General features: G+C 36.1%; 1 protein-coding gene across 6 annotated transcripts in view; it reads right to left on the bottom strand.

The window, feature by feature from the left end:
* LOC105498650 (protein prenyltransferase alpha subunit repeat containing 1) overlaps positions 1–25,765 on the bottom strand; it is a 50,534-nt gene that overhangs the window by 17,663 nt on the left and 7,106 nt on the right. For 4 of the 6 annotated variants that reach the window (XM_011770872.3, XM_011770873.3, XM_011770875.3 and 1 more), the window contains exons 2-5: positions 23,697–23,866; positions 14,750–14,816; positions 8,399–8,503; positions 6,391–6,604 (exon numbers count right to left, since the gene is read on the bottom strand). In XM_011770872.3, the coding sequence (XP_011769174.1) occupies positions 6,391–6,604; positions 8,399–8,503; positions 14,750–14,816; positions 23,697–23,866 (556 nt within the window). Of the gene's footprint in view, positions 1–6,390; positions 6,605–8,398; positions 8,504–13,671; positions 13,728–14,749; positions 14,817–23,696; positions 23,867–25,765 lie in introns of those variants that run through there. The other 2 variants (XM_071077689.1, XM_011770876.3) reach the window with 2 other exon arrangements.

The following is a 25,765-nucleotide window of genomic DNA, read 5'->3' as shown; positions in this document are numbered from 1 at the left end:
CAATTACTTTTAAGTGATCCAATTAACTTTTAAGTGATCTAAACATACTATATAAAGATATGGCTTTAATGTACGGTACTGATGGGATAAATGACCTTTATGTGATATACCTTAAATATCTTCCTTTTCCTATTTCCATATGAAAACATGAGTAAGTGAGTAAATAAACTACAAGAAAACTGCAGATGCAGGGCTATGAAAAAGAGGGATAACATGTTAAAAATGAAAGACTACTAAAAATACATATGCTGTAGGTCCTGTAAACTTTTAAAAATAACATTTGGGCTTTCTTCTGATTATAAAAGTGATACAAAATGATCAATATAGAAAATTCCAATAATACGGAAAAATATAAAAAAGCAAACAAAAATCCATTATTTTGCTGGCCAGAGAACACTACTTGTAACATTCTGGCATAAAACAAATCTTTCAGGTTTTTTTCTATGTATGCACATGCACAGAGTTTATTTTTAACAAAAATCTGGGATATTCTTTTTTACTAATTTTATTCCACTTCAATTATAAATATATTCCTATGGCATTAAATATTATTTTATAATTTTTAACTCGTAAAATATTTCACCCTCAGGATTATCAGAATTTAACCATTCCCCTGTTTGTTTCTACTCTTGTTTAAGTAACACTCATATATAAATCTATGTACATATCTAATTATTTAGGAGAAATTTCTAGAAATATACTTGCTGGAACAAAGAAAAAAACTTTATAAGGTTCTTAGCACATACTGTCAAAGTGCCCTGCAGAAAGGCCATATAATTTATACTCCTATTGGAAGTACATGTTAATGCTTATTTCCTAAATTCATCATCAATACTTTAATCTTCACTAATTTAATAAGAATCACGTTTCATTTTAATTTACATTTCCTTAATTATCATTAAGGCTAAATATCTTTTCTTGTGTGATTACTTTTCCTTTGTTTCTTCATTTATGAACTGCCTATTTTGCCTAATTCCCTACTTTTATGAATTGTCTAATTTACTATTTGTGATAGTCATTATTTTTCTTATGAGTTTGTAAGAGGTCTTTACATATTAAAGATACTAAGTCTCTATTTGTCATATGTGTTGTAAATATTATTTCAGTATATTACTGCAACTGATTTTTAAAATTCTTTTCTTTTTTTTAAAGATTTGGAGTCAAGTAAAATTCTTTTTTTTCTTTTCTCCCTCAGGTCTATTGAAGTGTAAATGACAAATTAAAATTTTGTGTGTGTGTGTGTATATATATGTATGTGTGTGTGTGTATATATGTATGTATATGTGTGTATATATGTGACATACACACATATATACATATACACACACACACATACATATATATGATGTACGGCATATTGTTTTTATGTATACACTGTGAAATGATTACCACAATCAAGTGAATTAACATATCCATCACCTCACATAGGTTATTTTATTTTTTGTGATAAGAACATTTAAGATAACGCTCTTAGAAATCTTTAGGTATACATTATTAACAGTAATTACCATGTTCTACCATTAGACCTCCAGAACTTACTCATCCTAACTGAAACTTTGTACCCTTTAACCAGCAACTCCCTATTCCCTACCATAACCCTACTCCTGCAATCACCATTCTACTCTCTACTTCCATGAGTTCAACTTGTTTAGAGTCCACCTATGAGTGACACCATGCAATATTCATCCTTCTGCGCTTGGCTTATTTCACTTAGCATAATGTGAGTCTCTTTTTTCTTCATATAGGTTTTTATTCCATTTAAAGTTCAATTTGGTATTTTAGATTAAAAAAAAAAAACCTAACTTTCTATTTTCTAAAAAGTCAATCAATTTTACCAGCATCACAAATTGAACAAGGAATCCTTTCTCTAATTATGTGAAATGCCATATTCATCATTAATGAATATGTACATATTATGTACTGGAATTTGTTTCTGGACTTTATATTCTGTTCCATTACTGAGTCTATTTTTGAAATAGCATCACAATTTTAATTATTCTGTCTTATTAAACATTTAAGTATCTAATGGTAGAGTGTTCCTTATCGTTTTTCCTAACAATTTCTCAGGTATTCTTTAAGCTTTATTCTCTCTAATGTACTTTAGAATCATTTCTGAAGTAAAAAAAAAAATCAGTGTTTTTTAATATATTCACAGAATTGTGCAATCATTGCTGTTATCTAATTTCAAACGTTTTCACCACCCCACAAAACCCTGTTCCTATTAGAAGTTATACCCCATTCCCTCCTCCCCAGCCTCTGGTACCCACTAATCTGTTTTGCCTATTCTGAACATGTTATATAAATGAAATCATACAATATGTGGCCTTGAATCTGACTGCTTTCAATCAGCATGTTTTCAAGGTTCATCCACATTACAGCATGTATCAATAGTTCCTTCCTTTTTTATGGCCAACATTCCATTGCATGGATATTCCACATTTTGTTTTCCATTCCTCAGGTGAGGTGTTACTTTTTGGCTATTATAAATAATGTGGCTATTAATGTTCTCATACAAGATTTGGTATGGAATGTGTTTTCACCTCTCTTGGGTATATACCTAGGAGTAGAATTACAGTGTCATATATGGTAATGCATGTTTTTCTCCAAGAATATGATATATATAAACTGTAGTTTTATTAATATATAGTAATTCTATGTTTAATTATTTGAGGAAATGCCAAACTGCTTTCCACAGTGGCTATACCATTTTACATTCTTACTAGCCATAAAGAAGGGATTCAGTTTCTCCACATCCTAACCAACATTTATTATTGTCCATATTTTGCTGTGAAGTGGTATCTCACTCCCTGTGGTTTTGATTTGCATTTCCCTAATAGTAAAGATGTTGAATATCTTTTCCTGTCCTTATTGGTGACGTGGGTATGTTTTTTTTGGAGAAATGACTATATGTGCTTTTTTTATGTGAAGCCCTATATTAACTTGTAATTTGCCAGTAGTAATAAACTACCTGACTATGAGTCTTTCCTGCCACACTACCCTCAAATATAAATATTTTAAAATTTACTTAAATGTCTGTTTAAGCATGCAGACATCAGAGAGAACATAAAATAGAAAATTAGTGTCATAATTCCACCCCATACTACTTTTAATCAATCTTTATTCTTTAACTTTTTTCTGACTAGAAAATGTTTTTATAAAAAATACAAGAAAAAAATCTATAATATTGTTGTGTGTATGTATAAATACCTGTTGAGCATTTATCATGTGCCAAGCACTGTTCCAAACACTTTAAAGTATTTGCAGTCTCATTCAATGCTAATAAATACATTAAAAATTGTATTAGGCTACTGGGTGCAGTGGCTCATGCCTGTAATTCCAGCACTTTGGGAGGCAGAGGCAGGTGGATTGCTTGAAGTTAGGAGTTCAAGACCAGCCTGACCCACATGGCAAAACCCCATCTCTGCTAAAAATTAAAAAATTAGCCGGGCGTGGTGGTGGGTGCCTGTAATCCCAACTACTTGGGAGGCTGAGGCAGGAGAAGTGCTTCAACCTGGGAGGTGGAGGCTGCAGTGAGCTGAGACTGTGCCACTGCCCTCCAGCCTGGGCGACAGAGCAAGACCCTGTCTCAAAAATAAATAAATAAATAATAATATTAGGCCTACCCTAATATAATCTATTGTGAATATTTTCCTTTAAATCATCTTCTAAAATATAATTTTTAGTCATAACAAAATATTCCAAAGTGATGGACTGTAATGTAACAACTCCCTCATTATTGAAGGGCTACAGATTTTCTAGTTTTTCACTACTATAAATGCTACTTTTATACATCAAACTTCTATATTTAATAGCCAGTGTTTATTGAGCACTTAGTTAAGGCACTTTGATAGCCACTTTATATGAATCCTCCAATTCAATTTGCATCACTCAGTGAGATGGGAATTATCGTCACCCTCTTTTTCCGGATGAGAAAACTGAAGGTATAAGAGGCTAAGCAACTTCCTCAAGGCTGCACAGCAAATTGGTGGTAAAGCCAGAATGCAAAGCAGGTCTGCATGACCACTGAGTGAAGCCTCTAATCATTCTACCATACTTCATTTTCCATTATTTCTTTATGATGAATTCCTGGAAGCAGAACTCTAAATAAACACCCTATTTTAAAAAGTGTGATAAGTGCTGCCATGTTGCCCTTCAGTAAGATTATAACAATTTGAATAATGCTTATTTTCATACTCTTACTAATACTTGAGGCCAGCACTTTAAAAAGTCATTTTCAATTTTTTAAGTTAAAAAATGCCCGCTCATTTCATATATATTTTTAAGCTGATCTAGACTACTGGTATTTTTGTGATTACTTCCTGTAATAGACAAAGCATAGCAGTAAATGTTCTAGGTGGGCCCAATGGCTTATAACAACAGAAAGGGGATTTGGTAAATTTAGGACTCCTTACTGATAACAAGAGCAAGAGATGTTGCAGTGGCAAGTGGGGAATGGAAGAATGGTAAGTCCTCCTCCAAGGGCAGGTCAAGGAAGGGTGATGACATCTGAGCCCAAGAGTGGACCCTGGCAGCTGAGCTCACCATTAATGAGTTATCCTTACCACCAGATAGTCTCAAGTAACCAAGAATTTCACTTTGGCCCCTTGTTCCTGATTTTATGGAAATGCCACTTGAAAAGGTTCACATCACGGCAGAAAAATTTCCAAAGACTTCTCAGTCAACCTGTGCCTTCCTTTTTATCTCCAAGCCTCCTCATATCTTTTTCCTCTTCCCACACACCATCAAGTCATAGATCAGAGATGACCACCAAGCACTCCATATCCCTGACTACCCACCAAACAACTTGTAATCACGCCTCCCGACTCAATATATCTTCCTTCCCCCGGCAGCTATTTCCAACAAGCCCATCCTAGATGAAGAACCATTTTTCTGTGCTCCCATTGTATTCTGATGCTTTGTAATTGCTGGTCTACTTTCTCCACTAGATTTTCAATTTGTTGAGAGCAAACACTTTTGTCTTACTGCCATACCCAGTATACAGGACAGTTGGTGGGTATGATGGGTTTTATACTTTTTCATGAATAAACTGCACTGAGTTGATCAAGCAAACTGGCAGCCAATTTTCTATCTCTAGAGGAACAGAGAAAGGAACTAAAATTGAGTGAACCTCTATTAGATGCCCAGTAATTTACATCCATTAACTCAATTAACTCTCACCATAATACACTGAGGCAGACAGTAGAGTCCCTATCTTATAAATGAAAACAATAAAACCTTGCTTTCCACATATAGCTAGTGGGGCCAAAATCTGAACCTAGGTTGATGTGATTTGAAGCCTTTGCTCTTTCTATTCCATTAGGCGGCCACCCCTCCTGAAACTCAAAGCCACATAAACTGGAAGTGGAAGGCTTCTCTTCCAGAATTATTGGCTTAAAATCCTCTGGAAGTAAAAAGTCTCCTATTTGTCCTCGCCAGGAAACAAAGAGGGAAATGGGAGCATGGGAAGAGGGATGTAGGAAGAAGAGGGTGGTAAGTTAAAATTATGTAACACTTCCCCACTTATCTGAAAGCACCAGCTGGGGCACTTCGATCTTCAACTTGACCTCTTTTAACTGTCTCAAGCCTGAGAAGCTTTTTAGATGAGCACCCTAGATTCTTATGGCACTGTGACACCATCAGAAAAGAAAAACCTGAGACACTGTAGTATATTAAGAAGGAGCAAAAGGGACACCTGGCTCTCATTCTGATGAATAATAAGTGGTACAACTGTAGCTAAGTCTAAGCCATTAAAATTCTCTGGAAATCTCCATCTCCTCATTTCTAAACTGAAAGGATTAGGCTGTGAGAGTTTGCAAACTGGCTCTGCATTCAAATAACCCTGAGTCAGTGGAAAATACTGATCTCTAGATCGACCCTCATTCTGTCTTAGTAGGCTTGGAGTGGGACTTAGGAATCCCCAGGTAATTTACAGGCTCAGCCAATTTTAAAAACACCTGGGTGAGATCGTCTATTCCCTGCCCTCCTCTCCCTCTTTTCAGAGGACGAAAGTGTGAAAAGACAGCCAGCTGACTTAGTATATTGTCACATAACCAAACACTACCAAGAAATAGCAATTCCAGTTCTATAAGGCTTAATAATCCCTTCCTGTTTCAGGATAAATTGAGTTATGCTCAATCTTCCTCAATTGGTTAAACCTGCCTTTGCTTTACCACTGCACTAGCCTTAAGACTGCCAAAAACAGCACTGGTGGGGAATGCAAGATTTTCATTTAATTACAGGGTTTCTCCAGAGGTAGCAGCTGTCACGATTCTCTCAAGTTGCCAGACCATCAGTTTCTCTACTCCTTCAAAGCTCTTCTGAGGATGAACTACTACCAGAAGATTTTAAGGGCAGACAGGCAGTCTGCCCAGGAGACAATAATATCCCTACCTTGACATCTAGCTTGGCCAAGTGCTGTAAAACCCAGATGCGATGGGACCAAGCATTATAGTTGCTTGGGTATCTCCCTGCTGCTTCACCACAGACCTCCATCTCTTCTTGTATGAGTCGCTGTGCCCTTTCTGTGGGAATTGTTCCCAAGTTTCCTTTGGTCATAAAGGAAGGCAAGGAGGTTTCCTGAATTAGCTGTTGTAGCACCCATCGCCTGTTAAGGTAGCATGTGGGAAAGAGAACACAGAAAGAACATAAACCAGAGAGAAAAAGAACCAGTTTTCATTGTCCCTAATTTAATTTCCATTCAGAGACAATGCAAAATAATACCTGTTTATAAGTCCAGATTTTTGGAGATGGGGAGGGGTTGTTTTGTTTACGATGATATTAAATTTAGCAGTATGGATGAAGGGTGGAAAATGGATAAACAGGAAAATTAAAAAAAACTTTAAAATCTGTAATACAGAGAATGTCATTACTTCTAAAATGACAATCCCAAAACTCCACTTGGCCAGGACAGGTAAAGGCAATTGGTGTGTGTGTGTGGTGGTGGTGGTAAGAGGTTATAAATTAATGGCTGATAAATACTACAAGGAGTCATGATTCACATCTTTAATTATATATGCATGCCTCACCCTATGTGCATTTGTTTGCAAACAAGAAGTTGCATTCTGATAGCTTTCATTCAGCAAAATTCTGTATTTATAGTATAAAATCTGGAAAGTAACAAATACAATTCATTAAACCATTAAGGAGGTGTCAAAATATCCTTAACCACAAATTCTCCCTTTGTCTATTTAAGATTTGCATTAGCATGTATTTACATAAAAAACACTAAATAGTGTTTCAAGCTACTTAATGGGTTTCGTTTGTACCAATAATTTACTGATACAAAAGCATTTTTTAGACTAAAGATTTCAAACCCAAAGGTACAGGAAACTGAGTAAGAAAACTCATTTTGTCATTTTAAAATAATGGAATTTCTTATTTAACAAAACATTGCTTGATAAAAAAATTAGACAAGGCAATAAACTGATGGATGCATATTTGACAGTTCCTTTCCCCTGCCACCATCCCTTTCCAAACCCCCATACACACAGTCATACACCTTTCTGTGGTATACTACCTCAATTTCTAGTCATGAAGAAAATACAACTGACTATGTGGTTTGGAAGAAGCTGACCTGCAATGTTAACTAAAGGCATGATTACCACTAAAACACCTTGCACTGACATAAGATCCTAAAAATGCCCAGGATTTAAGAAAAATTAGAGTGGCTTAATAAACTGAGAATTTCAGAGTAACTTCTTTATTGGTCCTGACCAGCAAGCCCACACCATCCCACTTTGATCAAATAAGAGTAGTTACACAGGATTCATCAGGAAGATGCTTCCAGGTGGCCAGGATTTTGAGAGACCTAAATTGCATTCTGGTTATCTGTCCCAGGCTTTTAACCTAAAAATGTTCTTTGCATGTATGGTTTTTAGCAACTTTAGCGCAGCGTACACAGCATTCACCTCAGTTGCCCTTAGCTTTCTCTGTAAGTTAATTTTAATAACCACAACCATCACTACCACCATCTTTACCAGGAAAATAACCAAATGCTTTTAAAATTCATGTTGCTCATTACAGTTGAGTATCTATAAATGCAATCTCCACAACTGCTTCAAAGAGTTAATAATAGCTAATATTTATTATTTAATATGTGCCAGGCACTGTGGGAGTGTTACATGCATTAACTCATGTAAACTTGACTGTTAACTATATGAGACAGGTGTAACTATTATTCTCATTTTACACACGAGAAAACCGAGGCTTGGTGAGTTAAGTAATTTCCCATGAACACTTAGGTAGCAAGTTATATAGCGCCTAGATTTAAACTTAGGTAACCTGACTTCAGAATTCATGCTCTGGAACCAATATGTAACCTTGCCTCTCACATGTCATGTTTCTTTCTCCAGCCATTCTGAATCCTAAGTAAGAGTACTATGTTTTAAGTTAACCACACCTGTGAATCCAAGTTTCTGGACTCTTTGGAAACTTAGTTAAGGCGAGTTTTCCCAGATGTAAATCCTTAATTGGATTTAAAGTGCCAGAGAGGATTAGCTCTTTCCTGTAAAAAAAAAAAAAAAAAAATTAAACATTACTTTTTTCTTATAGCCAAAGGTTCTACATGGCTTTTAATATAGCCTCATTGTGAAGTGAATGTCTAAGAATTTTAAAACAAAAAAAGAAAGAAAAAAAGCCCAAGCCACTCTGGGATACAAAACACTCATAAATGTGACATGCAGTAATCAAGAATGTATTCTCATAATCCCAATATAACAAATTAATAAGCAGAAAGAGAAGGTCTTAAATCAACAGGTGAAATGTTAGCTATTTGTGTGAGGGCAAAGGGGTTTTCTGGCCTATCTCATTTCCGAAAGTTATGAGACCTGATAGTCGTATCTACAGGGCAAATCCAATACCAATCAAGAATTGGTCTAGTTTCCTAAATAGGACTTGACATCATCTATTTCATTACAAAACCACACATACAACAAACACAATATGGTTGGGGAATCACTATTCTAACCAAATTACCATTTTTTATTTTTGAATTTTCCCTATCACACATACATTTTAACATATAATTGTATATCCTGCTCTCATTATATCTTAAGAATTTTCCCATGATTCTATATAATTTTTGTAATGAACATTTTAAATGATCAAATAGTTTTCATTCAGTAGCTATGCTTTTCCCTTATTGTTAGACATTCAGGTTGCTTCAAACTTTTTGTTATTTTAAAACAAATCGGGGGGCGTGGGGGGGAAAAGCTTTGTGCTTATGACTTCTTTCTTTTGTATTCTTACTTTGGATAAGTTTCCAAAAGAGCTAACAACAGGGTAAAATACTTACATGGCCCTTGATATACTAGGCCATTCCTTTTAAAAATATTAATATAAGCAGAAGTAAAAGCAATGTAATGTTTTGGTTGTTTTTAAAACTGTTCAAGCCCAACCAAAGCTTCAATGCAATCAGTTGTCCCTTGGTATCTTGTTGGGGCTTAGTTCCAGGACCTCCCACGGATACCAAAATCTGCGAATGCTCAAGTCCTTGATATAAAATGTGTTGCTATATAACCTACATACATCCTCCCATATACTTCATATCATCTCTAGGTTATATATAATACCTAACACAATGTAAATGCTATATAAATAGTTCTTATATTGTTCAGGGACTAATGACAGAAAAACAAAGTCTGAATATGTTCACTACAGAAAGCAATAGTTTTCCCAAATATTTTCTATCTACAGTTGGTTGAATCCATGGATGCAGAACCTACGGATACAGAGGACCAACTATATAAAGAATGTCATACAAGAGCTTTCCAGGCCGGGCGCGGTGGCTCAAGCCTGTAATCCCAGCACTTTGGGAGGCCGAGGCGGGTGGATCACGAGGTCAGGAGATCGAGACCATCCTGGCTAACATGGTGAAACCCCGTCTCTACTAAAAATTCCAAAAAAAAAAACTAGCCGGGCGTGGTGGCGGGCGCCTGTAGTCCCAGCTACTCGGAGGCTGAGGCGGGAGAATGGCGTGAACCCGGGAGGTGGAGCTTGCAGTGAGCCGAGATCGCGCCACTGCACTCCAGCCTGGGCGACAGAGTGAGACTCCGTCTCAAAAAAAAAAAAAAAAAAAAAAAAAAAAAAAAAAGAGCTTTCCATACCTGTTTCTCAGGTAAATACAATTTACGTTTAATTTCTCAGGTAAGTTTTTGATAAGTGCTGACATTACACTCTCACTGAATTCTCAATGTATCTACAATTTTATAATAAAATCAGATCATTTGTTATTATTTATTAATCTTAAAATGTCCTTCCTGTGGTAGGGCTGATAATTCGTTTATTTTAGAGAAGTTTAAGCCAGAGAAAACCAGAATCCAGCTCTTACACCATATCTACTTAGATGAATTTAATTTCTAAATACCACAATACATTTTCTTTCCAGCAGTGACATACTATTTATAAAGTTTTATTTCATAAAGAAAACAACTATTTTCCTTCAATGTTCAGGAAACCAATTTGTCATTATGTATATAAAATATATATATAAAAAATACATTTTTTTTCTTGGAACAGCCAATTGCTTTTGCAGTCTTGGATTCTTTTCCTTCTGAAATCAGTAACATTTTGTTCATACAGTAAGTCAGGATATCTATAAAGTAAAAGGAGGAAAATATTGCTCTATGTAATTTTAACCACTTTTGAGAGCAATGTTTCTCAAAGTGAACCCTGACTGCAACATCAGCATCATCTGGAACTTACGTGAAATGCAGAACTCAGGCCTCAGCCCAGACCCCACTGAGTCAGAAACTCAGGTGGGCACAGCAATACACGTTTTAAAACAAGCTCTTTAGATGATGCCCATTGACTGGGCATGGTGGCTCACGCCTGTAATCCCAGCACTTTGGGAGGCTGAGGCGGGTGGATCACGAGGTCGAGAGATTGAGGCCATTCTGGCCAACATGGTGAAACCTTGTCTCTACTAAAAATAAAAAAATTAGCTGGGCATGGTGGCGTGCACCTATAGTCCCAACTACTTGGGAGGCTGAGGCAGGAGAATCACTCGAACCCAGGAGGAAGAGGTTGCAGTGAGCCGAGATCGTGACACTGCACTCCAGCCTGGCGATAGAGTGCCACTCCATCTCAAAAAAAAAAAGATGCCCATTAAAGTTTAAAAAACTACTATAATGAATTGATTGTATTAGGCTTAATTTCCATTTGCTAAATTTAAGACCTCTTATTATTTATAACTGCCTACCTTTATTCCCATATATAAAGGGAGATAATCAAAATTTTCTTCAAAAAAGAGGCACTTACCCTATAACTGAGTTTTGACAAAGTTTCTTAACTTATGGGCACTCCCTTGGGCGACCACTGAGGTACAGAATTTAAAAAAAAGAAAAAGAAAAAAAATATGGGCACTCTGGTAATATCTTTATTTTGAATTAAGCAGCATTTTTGGGAAGACATCTTAGCTTGAAACAACCTCAATCAATGTTAATATATGGACACTGAAAAAGATCACCCGATGGCATCAAGCAAAATTTTTATATCAATGTGATAAACATTGCTAGGGGTAGTACTGAACATTTGTAGGTGTTGGATATTGATGAAACAAGTTTTTCAAAAACAATTTAATTCTAGCACCCACATTTTGGTTTCTAATACCATTCTTTAATGATGTTAGAAATGGCTGATTCTAGGACCAGGACAGGAAGTACACAAGATGAGCCTGGAGCATCTTATACAGCCAGAAAGTAAGGAAGTGCTCAAAAATATATGGTGGGATATGAAAAAGGGACATGGGGAGCAACCGAAAGAGCTTCCAGTGGCCACAGCTGGAATGATTTCAGCAACAAAATAAATAACATAGTATTGGATTATACCCCAGAGTATCAAATGGCTATCCATCAGCCCACTGAAATGAATGAATATATAAATAGGAGACAATAGACAAATATGATAGGTGGTAAAGTTAATAGCAATCACATAATCGTTTTTTATCTATAAAAAAATTTTCCCTAATACCTCAATTTTTTTTTTTTTTTTTTGAGACGGAGTCTTGCTCTGTTGCCAGGCTGGAGTGCAGTGGCACGATCTTGGCTCACTGCAACTTCTGCCTCCTGGGTTCAAGCGATTCCCCTTCCTCAGCCTCCCAAGTGGCTGGGACTACACGTGAGCGCCGCCACACATGGCTAATTTTTTGTATTTTAATAGAGGTGGGGTTTCCCCATGTTGGCCAGGATGGTCTTGATCTCCTGACCTGGTGATCTGCCCACCTCAGCCTCCCAAAGTGCTGGGATTACAGGTGTGAGCCACCACGCCTGGCCAAATACCTCAATTTTACAGACGAGGAAACTGAACCCTGGAGAAGTTCAGTAACTTGCTCAGGTTTCTTAGCTCAAAATGTCAGAACCAAACATCAAATCTGCATTAAATAAAGTTACCAATTTAAACCAATAGGCTATGAGTACAGAACATGAATCACTGGAGTTTGGCATCAACTATTCTAGTTGCTCAAAGGTGTTCTGCTTACTCTAAGTACAGAGACTGATGAAGAAAATAGGACATTATTACTAAGTCAACCTCTTTCATCAGGTAAATCACCAATTTTCAAAGCAAAAAAAAAAGTAGCAGTCTTCTTTCTTTAAAAAAAAATAACCAGCTAAAATTTTAAATTATGTGTATCACTCACTGTAATCACAGGAGGTTAGTTCAGAAACTTATTTTTGCCTCTATTTCCTTCCCCTAAGATTGCAATATCCACAAATTGAACTAGACGTCTATTGCATTATCCTTTAGCAGTTTGAAAAATGCAGTCAAAAATCACTCAATGCCTTCCAGGATTAATATAGAAGAGATCCACTAACAATTAAAAGTAAAGTTCTGTGTATTTGATATGCAATAGAGACCGTACAGGGTTAGAGAAGTTTCCTATGAAGTTAGCAGTTTGTTGTTCAGAATGTACCTATGATTCGATGTCTTTATATGTCAATCAATCTTACTAATACATATTAAAATTTACTAGAAATATCCACAAAGGATTTTTAAAAAATCAAGATTCCCTTTCTACTCATCTAGCACAAAACCTTACTAATCATCTAACTAGAGTAATTTTCAGGATGAACCATCATAAACACCCCTCAAGTTCGATTTATGGAGCAACTTCCCTTCATAAGAACAAACCACACATATTTTTTTTTAAGTTTAATAGAATCATAAAAAAATTCACCTAATTCAAATCTTTTATTTCACAGATAAAAAAACAAAACTCTTGAGAATCAGAAGTTATACTCAAAGTCGGCTGCTAGTTAACTGATGAAACAGGACTAAGTTCCATGAATCTTAAGACCAGGTTTTTTCCTCCTATGCTCAACTGGTTTATAGGATATACAACGAATAACATGTGTGTATACACATAGGTATACAGGTGTGTGTGTGTGTATGTACCTATCTATGCATACATGCTATGCTAGTGAGAATTTTTTTGTTGAAGGAGTTTTGAATTCCTCTCTATAGGTGAGGAATATAAGAACATGAATAAAAATGGCATTCCTACTTCCCTATTACTCTGATTTTTTTTTCACTGAATTTGATTTCTGTGCCCAATTTGCAAACTGCATATCTATTATGTACAGGCACTAGAGTTAGATGCTAAGGAAACAAAGGGAAAAAAAAAAAAAGACATGGTCCCTACCCTTAAAAAAGCTCTGAATTTTAAGTTCATGGTACCTTCCTAAAAGTCTCCTTTGCTGATTCTTCCTCATCTTGCAAATGCTAGAACGGTGCTGTCCAATAGAAATATAATGTGAGTCACAAATGCGAGTCATATATGATTTAAAATGTTCTAACAGCTATATTAAACACAAGTATAAATATATTTAATTCAATATATCCAAAATATTATAATTTCAACAAGTAATCAATATAAAAATTATTAATGAGATATTTCCATTTTTTGCTAGTCTTCAAAACATGATGTGCAGTTTATCACTTGTGGCACATCTCAGTTGAGACTAATCACATTTCAAGGGCTCAATAGCCACATATGGCTTTGTGGCTACTGTCCTGGATTGTGCAACCCTAGAAAACTAGAATGTCTCAGGGCTCAGTCTTTGAACTGGTTCTTGTCTCTAGCTATGCCCACTCTTTTAGTGATCTTAAAAGAGTTTCATGGCTTTAAAACCATCTATATGTTGGTAACTGCCAAGTTTACATCTGGCCCAGACCTTTTTCCTGAACTTTAAATTAATATACAACTACTTGGACACAAATCTAACATGTCCCAATCTGAACTGTTGACCTATAACAAGCACCCCCTACCTAAATCTGCTTCTCTTCCAGACATTGCCATTTCAGTAAATGGCAATTCCATCCTTTCAGCTACTCAGGGAAAAAGCCAGAGTCAAGCATGACTCCCTTCTTTCTCATCCCATACACTTTCCACTACACTGCAGTGCTTCTCAAATACCAGTGATATAATGTTATATGCCTCACAAGCCAACCAGTTATGCCGACTGCCCATTACTCGCCCACCCCAAAAAATGAAGGAAAAATAAAAGCATGTAACAAACAGTATACTGTAACTCAACATGACAATTTATATTTCAGGCAAGAAAGTTTATGAAGACATCACTACACAAAAAGGGGCAAAATGCATATTTAGAATTGTCACAGATATAAAGAATAGGTAGAAGAAATAAGTGTAAGATGTTTTATATTTCGTTTTCAAAAGCTAACAACTTATGGGGCTAATATGTCTTCAGAAATTTGGACAAACTTTATCATATCACTAATGAAAATGACATACCTCACGTTCCATGCAGTGGTAAAGTCTGGGTTTAGAAGCAGCAGGGTACATGTGACATCTATCAATTCTAAAATAAAGAGAAGTCATATTAAAAACAAATAGTCCTACCTTTGAAAGCTTGGCTTCTCATTCTTTAAGGTTCTCTTTCTCTCTCTCACATTATACTAATATATATCTCATGTCATACTAACTTTAATAATAAATACGCTCTTCTAAGCTGTCAGGGATATGAAGATTACCCTCAAGACCGTCTCCTACTTTTGGTAAGTGTAACTCTCTTAAAAGCTGACACAAACAATTTTACAATATGCCTATAAGGAATAATCTAATTAACCTCTTCCTTTTTTTGGTGCTTTTTGGTACTAATTTAATATCTACCAAGGAAAGAAACAAAATTTCTATGCCACTATTCATTTAACTTCACAAATATCTCAAGTATTGACGGTGTGCGTGAATTTTCAAAAGGAAAAAAAAAATCACTCAGAATCCAACCCACTTAACATAATTCATTTACAATCTCCTGCAAAAATTATCCTTTCTTGCACGTATTTTTACATAGGTATAGCAACGACAAATGTACAACTTTGTTCTATATATTTCACTATTATTTCATATGTATCCTCCTATATTACTACAGTATGTATTTTTAACAGTTGCGTAACAATCCCTTAGTCCTATGTACTATCAATTACCTTACTCTTTAGGCTGTTTCCTGTTTGTTTCTAATGTTATAAATAATACTACTATAAACATTTTTAAACAAACTTTTTGTCTTGTAGGCTATTTTCTTGGGATATATTTCCTGAAGCAGAACTAGTATGTCAAAACAACATAAAACTCAGTATGACTCCTACTAAGCATTTCCAGATTGTCTTTAAAATGGACTGTATCTATTTATACTTATGTCCCTATAACTGACCTATATATATTTTTAAAAATGAATGTGACAGATAAAAAATTACAAATTCACTTATTTTAATTTACATTTGCTAATAGGAACATTTTCATTGTTTATTACATATAGTTCATCTTATGAACTGGCTATTCACATTCATTAGCTATTTATTTACCATGGTTTGACAGAATTCCTATATATTCAAATAAGCACCATAAGCCTGTATTTGAAAGAACAAAATTAGCAAAGTTTAGACATATTGTCTTTGTCTTACTAAAACTGAAAAGAATTCTAGGATTAAGGTTATCTATCTAGGGGCACAGTACTAAATTAAGGCAACCCTATCAAGCTCTTATTAAATGCCATGTAATAAAATAATAAAAATAATTATTACCATTTACTTAGCATTACTGTGTATGAGGCATCGTAGTAAGCACTTCATTTTATATTATTTCACTAAATCCTCATAATCACAACCCAAAATATTCTTATCCCACTTTACAGATAGGGAAACTGAAATTCTGCAATTTAAGCAATTTGCCCGTAGTCACCCAATTAGCATGTGGCCAAGTCAACATCAAAATTGTTTCCAACAAGTCAATTATGCTGCAAACAAAATGTCTGCCCATAATAATTGGGACATTTTCAGTGTTTAAGTAAAATATAAACTTTTTAATATCTAAGAGCAAATACACATAAACACATCCAATAGTCATTTTAAAATACTCTAGTTAACAATAAAATCAATTATTTTATTCTATCTTAATAGGAGATTAACATTTACTTGGGGCCCATGATTTCATTCCTAGTGAGCATACTGAAATATTCAATTCCAACTAGCAACAAACAGTAGGATCAGCACACATTTATTTTGACCTCTAAGTCATTACATACATTACAACACGTTATGCCTATGAAGAATAATTAACCTCTTCATTTTTTTACTTTTAGTAGTTTTTGGCACTAAATGTTTATCAAGAAAAAGAAATACAATATTCTATGTCACTATTTAGTTTAAATCCATAAATATTCCAAGTATTGACTATGGACAAAGATTAAAGTAGGCCCTTAGGACTGAGTGCTTGAATGTAATGATAAATAAGACCTAATTTTGCCTCTAGGTTATCCTCAAGTTGGAGAGACTATATAAACAAATAATTATATAAGGCAAAATAATTATGAAGTAGAAACATAAACCACATTTTGGGGCCCACCAAAAAAGCTGCAATTAATTCTTAGTGGAATTATACATGGAAGACTAAATAAATAAAGTGGTCACGGCACCACCTTACCATACTGGAAAAAGTATGAGCAAAGATAAAAATGCATGGAACTTCACACACAGTTTGCTCTCCAAGAGATTATGGATACCAGAGCATGACTACAACACAAGGTAGTGGTAAAATGTACCAGGAAATGAAGCCTTCTGAAACCTGGTCTCAATCTCCTGATCAGCTTGGCCTTCCATTACTTTCCCTCACAGGTTACATTCCACCTGAGTCAAACCCCACTATCCTATGAACACACCTCCTACCCGCCTACCTTCTTTTCTCTGAACAGAATTCAGATTTACCTGCTTGCTATTCTTTCTGCCTCATGTCTTCCCATCTCCTAATATTTAACAAAAAAAAATGTTTAAAGCCTTTCCTAACCTACCTAGTTGGAAAAAATCTTTCATCTCTTTTTTTTTTTTTTCCTTAGAGATGGAGGCTCACTTTGTAGCACAAGTTGGAGTGCAGTGGGACAATCTCGGCTCACTGCAACCTCTGCCTCCCACGCTCAAGCAATTCTCATGCCTCAGCCTCCCCAGTAGCTGGGACTACAGGCGTGTGCTACCACGTCCAGATAATTTTTTGTATTTTAGTAAAGACGGGGTTTCACCATGTTGCCCAGGGTGGTCTTGAACTCCTGAGCTCAGGTGATCTGCCTGCGTCAGTCTCCCAAAGTGCTGGCATTACAGGTGTGAGCCACTGCACCTGGCCTCATCTCTGTTTTGTGTGTATCTTACTTTTGTTACTTACATAAATATTGTCCTCTTAATTGGACCATAAATTTTTTGCAGGCAGGTCCTCTCTAATACATCTTCAAATTATTCATTCACTCAACAAATTTTGTAAGCAACTACAATAAGCCAGGTATTGAGCTGGCTGAAGATGAGTAAGCACAGTCCCTGGTCAAAAGCAGCTCCATGTCTGACCACAGCACAAAGGAGTGGTAAGAGGATAAGCCTTCCTTAAAGCCATACTACCTGGGTTTGAATCCCAGCTTCTCCACTTACTACCTACATAACCTAACCTCTTGGAACCTCAGTGAAACAAGGATGGTAACATCAACCTCATGGTGTTGAGAGCAATGAAATTCATTCCACTTCTCCACAGCTTTTTGACACATAGTGAGTATTCAATATATTGTTCACTTAAACGCCATCACTAACTGACCAAGAAATGAGTATTTTCAAAATAAGTAAGGAAGTCTGGAATAATGAGGAGGTTGTTCCCTTAGTAAAACTGTCTAAATTTCCAAACTTGTAAAATAGGCAGCAATAACAAAAAAACCCTTCATAGTCAAGTAGTTACATGGAAAGGTTTGTAAATGATGGGAAAGCCTCTGGAATTTCTTTTGACATCTACAATTTTCTAAAAAGTGATTATTCTACCTAGGTAAATTGGCATAGTCCCTTGGAATCTCCCTTTTTACATTAAAGAAAATATGTCTGACCAATGGTAGTTGCTGTTTGTTTGTACTTCTAACACAATTCCCCTCCTCCCTCCATCACAAGACAAGAAGTTCATCCTCCATGAGAGACTTCTGTACAGCAGCACAAGGCAAAAACTGACACAGCAAGTACTTAAGTCCCCGCTTTTCATTTTATGGTTATGTGAAGACACAGGAAGACTTATCAAAGTAACATTTCCTCTACTGGCAGGTCCCTCCCTAATAGAACAACAGCAGCTACCGGGTTCAGACACAGCCCAGCTCCATTACTTACTGGGAATTCTTGGGCAAATCACTTAATCTCTCTAGGCCTTACTGTCCTTCTCATATGTAAGATGGAGCTATCATGGGTATATTAGATGACTAAACCCTTGAAGTGTTAGTACAGTCTCTGACATACAGTAAGGACTGAATGGTAATTCCTGTTACAAAGCCTGTATTTCCTAGTCCAGTTCCACAAATGATATTGGGACTGGATGCCTCCAGAGGGAGCAAAAGAACCTCCTAAGCTGGATAAGCAGTGACTGCTGAGCAGAGGGATACTTTTTGACTTTTAAGAGTCTTGGAATTTAAAACATCAACAGCCTTGACCACCATCAGTGGTACCTAGTAACATATACAACCACAAGCCGTTCTCTTCTCCTCTTTCACAAACTGCTAAAACTTCCTCATTCAGGACTTAGGTTCAGACAAGACTTCCTTCAGTAAAGATTCTAGTCTGATATAAAAGATAGGGGTAAAGTGCAATGACAGAAATGAGAAAGGACTAGGAGAAGTAACTAGATTAGAAGTATCAGACATAATTAAAGAATGAGATCCTCACAACAACCCTCTGAGGTCTTGATTAGTATTTCCTTCTTTTGGTGTGCAAATAGGAAGAAAGAGGTTAAGTAATTTGCTAAGTCATTGTTAAGTGACTTCAGTGTGCTGACGAGTTCAATTTAAATCCAGGTCTGCTGTCCTGCAAAGCAGATGCTCTTTCACTCTACCACACTACAGGCAATTACTTTGCCTTCTGCAGATCAGGACTGAAACAAAGACCTGAAAAAGAACATGTATAATCAACGGTTGTAACTATTTCACTCTCTCAATTTCATCAACAATATACCATTTCCTCTGCAGTTTCACCAAAAAGATATGAGCTATTGAAATCTCGAAAGTGTCTTGAAATTAAACAGGCCTCTCTCCAAACACTAGAACATATACCAGCAAATAAATGTTTCTTTGTTACACACACTACAATATATGCCTAACCCATCGTCATGTCACAGGGAGAAAAAGAATCGGGGCACATTATACATAGAAAAGTAGCTAAATTTCAGCTATAACAGGGAGAAGATAAAAGGATGCTACAGAAGTTGGAGAAAAATCAATATGCTTTTCTTGCTGCACTGCATTCTAGAAATGGCCCAAGGCCAGTAGTCACCTGGTAATGGTCACTGGATTTGACAACTGTCTCTAACAGAGAAAGGTTTTCGTGCATCTAGAAATAAATTCAAGGCCAACTTGAATCAGTAATTCTTTTCCTCCAAAATACATTCAGGTTACCACAAGAAGTGAAGCTTGAGGTAAAGCTATATGGTAAACACCAGAGAGGCCTTGTTTATTATAGCACACAGTCACGGAATCAATAGCCAGATTAAGCTAAAACCTCTTGCTTACAAACTCTTATTACTCATTTGACAAATGTCTGTTGAACACGTAAAGGTTCTGAGTAAACAAAAATGATCCACAATCCCTTTTCCTATAAACTCACATTCCAGCCAGGAAAAAGGTTGTTTAAATAATCAGCTAAAATACAGTGTGACAAGGGATACTATTATGCAAGCCATCTGAATAAAGGGCTCCCATAAGAGAGCAGAGAATAATTTTTGCTTCCTGAAGCAGTCAAAAAGGCTTCACAGTGTTAAGTGTGTGCATGTGCATGCACGTGCATGTGCTGGCAACCACACTGATAATGCCAACATTAAGACATGAGCCTGGCCTCAGCAAAGGCATGGAAGTAAGGCAGTAGTACACATAGAGTCAAAGAATGGAAGAATGTTGCTTGTGGCTGCAATGAACATATGTATCAAATAGCTGCTAACATAAATGCTTCTAGGGTTCAAATGAATGTCAAAAAAGCACCAAAGGAAATTTGACAAGAAGTGTCAACTAACACTCTGCCACAGTGTCTCAAGAGCTTGAAAAGGCTGTGATAAACTGGAACAGACGTGCCCAGTTAAGAAGAGTAGAGGCTATATGTCCCAGCCAATTGTTGCCAGGTAGAAAGTCGTATACTCAACCAAGCCTTATGATTTTTCAAATGAAGACAGAAATCAGATTTATCCAACTAATAAAAAGTAATTTTTAAGACATTATACAAGCCACACCAAGTTGAGAATCTGCAACCTCTGATGCTGAATATAAACTGGAGGAAAGACTGGGGACAGACCGTGAAGGGCCTTGAATACCATGCTAAGGAGTTTCAACTCTACATTGATCCTGTGTGTATCATGAAATAAGATGAGCATATAATGTATTCCAGAAAAGCGTCGGTCAAACTGTTTTTAAGAAACGCTGTTCAAGCATGTCTGAAATGACTGGCTACTGGCATGATGGACATGGGTCACAAAAGAGCCTGGAAATTGGGTAGACTGGTTATGAGGTAATAAAATTTGTCTAGGCCTGGTCAGCCAAAGAAATGGAGCGCAAAAGATAGCTTTTAAAGAGAGAGCTCAGATACAGACTAAGTGAGGGCTGTGGAAAAGAGAGAGGAGCAAGAAAAGATGGCAGGAGGCACATCTGAAGAGTTGCACCAGAGAGCTCTGTCCAGAAAGAACTCCAATGCTGTGGTCTTCCCTCCTGCTTCTTATTTCTGTTATGGATTTCTCAAACATCAGAATTACAGAATCAGTTCTCTCCCAAACTGAATGTGGGTATTACTATCGCAGACTTAAAAAACAAACAAACAAAAGTCAATCTCTAACTAACTAAACAGGGATAATTCCTAAACATCTAAGGAATTCAGCAGGTTAATGAAAACAAGAATTCAGTTTGGTTAGGAAGAAAAAAGTCTATCCCAGGAGTAAAGGTCACCTTCATTTGCAGAATACATTTTTAGGTAGATGCCTAGGATTCTGGCATGATTGATCACACAGACAGACATTCAAAAACTGTTACTGAAATTGTCAGCTTTCTTCACTTGGGCCTTCTTATGTGTATATTCTCTATAACAGTTTTAAAGGTGTAGCATTTTAATGAAATAATTGGTTTTTCCTAACATTTTTGACATGTTTTTCTTAGCAAGATTCACCTCTGTGCTCTAATTGCTTCAGTTCATAAGTCTGGCAGAATACTCTTTTATTTTCAGCATTTTCAGATATATTTTTCTGTCAAACCCAAAATTCACTTCCTTATATTTACTGATAATACAATATATAACCTGAGTAGTATGTGATACCATACTATCCATCCCCCTCAAAATAGTGAAATCAAAAACTGCTTCCATGAGGACACAGGCTAGGATCAAATCAAAAGCTGCTTTCGTACACATGCACAGTTGCATCTGAATTCAAAGTTTAGATGCCAGCTATTTGTGTGAGTGAGCTTAACCATTTGATCTTCTGCAAGGTTCCTCTTGAGCCTATTAAAACTACGTGGTAAGAAGACACAGCAAAGCCTGCAATACAGCGTCCAGAAAGACAAAAACAAGAGAAATGAAGAGGACTTGGAAGACCACAGAAAGAGGGTAGGTTGAGCTAGCATACATAAATGGGCAACTATAGCCTCTCACTTTTTAAAATTCAGTTTCTTTTCTATAAGATAATCATTCTATCCCCCAACTAAAGTTAGTTATACATTGGTTCGATTACACATTTCTGTGCACCAGAACATAAACAATACGGCTTTGACAAAAAATAACTTGATGGCACCATATGGTGTTACTTTTTACCTCAGTGTCATTGAAAACTACAGCACGGTGATGGAATGCAGAATTAAAGAGGGTCTAACAACAGATAAACTTGCTTACCTTTAAGTTTATCCCTAAACCCATGCCTTAAAAGTTTATGCCATAAATTTGGGCTATGACTAAACTTAGGCACGGCCTTCTAATAAGAAAATATATAACAAAGGATTGAGTGAAACAGTCACACAGAAAATAGAAACCACTGCTCATTAAACCTTCAGAGTCTTTTTCTATGGTCTAAAAAGGGAAAAGTGTTATTAACCAATTAATGACAGTATGTTACAGATAGTGTGAGAGAAATTCAAGGAAATCAGTATGTCATACAACAGGCAACAATCTTCTCTACATCTCTCACCCCCAAAGAGATTGTTTGTCACTCAACTGTTAGCTTCTTGAATAAAGTGACCATGTATTTATTCATCTTTTTATCCCCCACAGTACTCAGGACACCATCTGGTATAAGTAGACCCTTGGTAATGGCTACCAAACTGGCAACTAAAATTCTCAAGGAAACAAAGTTCTTATTCAAAATCAGCCTCCAGGCATACTGAGCGCTTTTGAAGGTACTGTCGGACGAGGGAAGGGGAAGAAGCTTTACAAAAACAGTAAAGGATGTGGTGTTAAATGAGTCTTCTCCCAAAAAGTGAGACCTGAGGTGGGCATACAACGATAAACAGAATTTGTACACATGGAGGCTAAATATGGCAGAACACCAAGAAAAGAGACCAGATGGAATGATTAGGGATTGTCTGATGCAGTAAAAAAAAAAAAAAAAAAAAAAAAAAAACTGTCTGAGAGAAATGGAAGAAGCAAATGCTGGATAGTTTTGTTTTGCTCATTTCAGCACAAGAACAGTACACAAAGGGCCAGAGCTCAGTTGGAATTTGCAGCGGAATGGCGCATCCATAAATCACTGGGCTGGTTCACAATACCACTGCCATCCCATCATGCCTACTTTATCTCATCTGGACTGCTATGGAAATTAGTTTTGCTGCCTATAAAATACTAAAGGTTTAGAAACCAGAGACTGAGCCTGTAGGGACTAGAGTCTTCTTCAGTGTCATTCAGATTATTTTCCTTCAAATTAAATCTTACAAATGACCCCAAAAAATAAACAGATAAAATGTGAACTGCTCTTGTTACAGGAGGTGCCCTGAAATTCTGCTTGAGGGCTTCCATATAATCACTGTGGTTGTAAAATTTGTACAGGTGAGTCCAAACTACTCACTTGACAGAAAGGTTAGCACCCACCGAGACAGTGAACAGAAGAGCCAGAACTAGAATCCAGGAATGCCAACCTGGATTGGCATTGATCAGACAAGGGCTCTTCCTAGTATATTCCGTGTCGCTTTTAAAAACTAAAAGAAGAAAATATGATTCATACTTACCGTCTCTGTTCAGCCATTGCTTTCTTGTTCTGTACAAAAGGAGCTTGTTGTGGACATATGGTAAAAGGAACTTGACACACCAGCTCTCCACACCCAGTTTGTTTTCAACCAGGACTATGGGACTCCGGTTATACCTAGCTTCAGGACATGGGATCAGGCCAATTTCATCTCTTAATATGTAAAACATAAAAAAGAATTAAAAATAAGAATACTAACCTTTTCAACATTTTTCTAATTTCAGAGTATTTTAAAAACCCCACATATTTCCCCCTTCCTTGAAAATATTATTTAGCTCACTTACTGGGATTGGTAGATGTTAATAGTGGCAAGGGTATGGGAAAACGAGTATGCTGTACTCTCTGTAGACAGGAGTGAAAACTGGTCTTGCCTTTGGATGGTAACTTAAAAAAAAAAGTCTTTCAAAATTTTGAATGAACATACCTTTGATCCAGCAATTCAATTGCTCAGAAATTATCCCATACCAAAATATATGAATCAGATGTTCACTGCAATGTTGCAACAAAACTAGAAACAATCTAAATGTTTATCAATACAAGACTAGTAAAATAAATATGGCCCATCCACATAGTCAAGCCATTAAAAAACAATAAGGTAGATCTGCATATGCTGATATTAAAAAAGTTGCCAAGATATATTAAAAGAAAAACCAAAAAGCAAAATGCTGAACACAGTGTACAGCACAAATTCTTTTGTGTAATTTCTTTAGAAGATATATAAATGCATTAAAAATTTTCTTGGAAGGATAACAAGACATTTTTGGAGAGAGAAAGGTGTTAAGGAAGGATTTTATTTTTATACAGTTTCAATTATCTAATAACTTGTATGTATTTCTATTTTTTTAATGTTAACAAATGTGTTTATGCTTGCTTGCTAATAAATGCATATGGACCAGAAACAAAGAATCAAAAAAAGTTATTTTATCAGTGAGATTTTGGGCCATTTTTTCTTCTTTATACTTTCCTGAATTAAAAAATCACCCAAATGTTAAAACATAAAATACATTTCAGAATTCAATCATTTTCATCTGTGGTAGCATCTATATCCCTCAATCCACTTCAACTTAAGCTGAAAATCTGCATTAAAGGCAGAGATTTAATAAACAACATGTGTGGCATTTGACTTACTTAGTAAATGAGCCAGCAAACATAAAAAATGTGTGCAAAACACACTCACATGCCTTTCAACTCTAAAGGAAGTTATAATTCTTGCCTACACAAAGGATCCTTTCTCAATCAGAATGTCCTCTGTTTAATTAATGAATAATGAGAAACTTTTTAACAATTAGAGTAGTTGAAATAAATGTTTTTACAGTGTCTATATAGATATTTTAAACATGTCTTTAAAAAGCAGAATGATGAACTGGTTTTCGGAATTTGTGTGTGATATTATGTATTATGTCCCTGGCATCCCCTTACCAAAACCACAGTGGTTTGATAGACCTAAAAAGAGGGAAACTGGTTCAACTACAAAGTAGGAGAAACACCCTGTCTTTTTGTTCGGCCACTATCACAAATTGGTAGGAGGCTGTGGATTTAAAATCAACCCCCTCCTGGAAACTAAACTGGATAGCTTAGAGGTAATCTACTTTCTACTGATCACTTCATTAGTGACACAGGGATTTATCAATAAAAAGGGTATCTTAGGGGTTGCAAGACACTAACAATTCTTTCAAGCTAATTTAACTCTCAAGAAGGCTGTGCGATCTATGGGTTTTTATCCTTACAATTGGCTCAGTTGACTCAAAAGTGTTTTGATATACTATATCAATACTATCATAAGTTTTCTGATTAACTACAATGTACTGGGTACTTTGTTAGGTTTTAAAATTCAAAAAGAATAAAGCAAAGTGGTCTCAGACTTCAAAGAGCTAAAGTCTTGCTGGGGAGCTGTGTCAATATCCATAATAAAATGTTACCACTTTACCACTCCAATAATATAAACAAAGTCCTATAGGAAGAATATGGACAAAGCTGAAAGAGTACGTGAGGTCAATGCCCAGTATTTCAAAATATATTTTTGCATCTCTATTTGGTGGTATCCTGAAATCT

The sequence above is a fragment of the Macaca nemestrina genome, chromosome 14, assembly GCF_043159975.1.
Source record: "Macaca nemestrina isolate mMacNem1 chromosome 14, mMacNem.hap1, whole genome shotgun sequence".
NCBI lineage: Eukaryota > Metazoa > Chordata > Mammalia > Primates > Cercopithecidae > Macaca > Macaca nemestrina.
The sequence above is the reverse complement of the archived record's forward strand: the minus strand, read 5'-3'. Positions and strand labels throughout refer to the sequence as shown.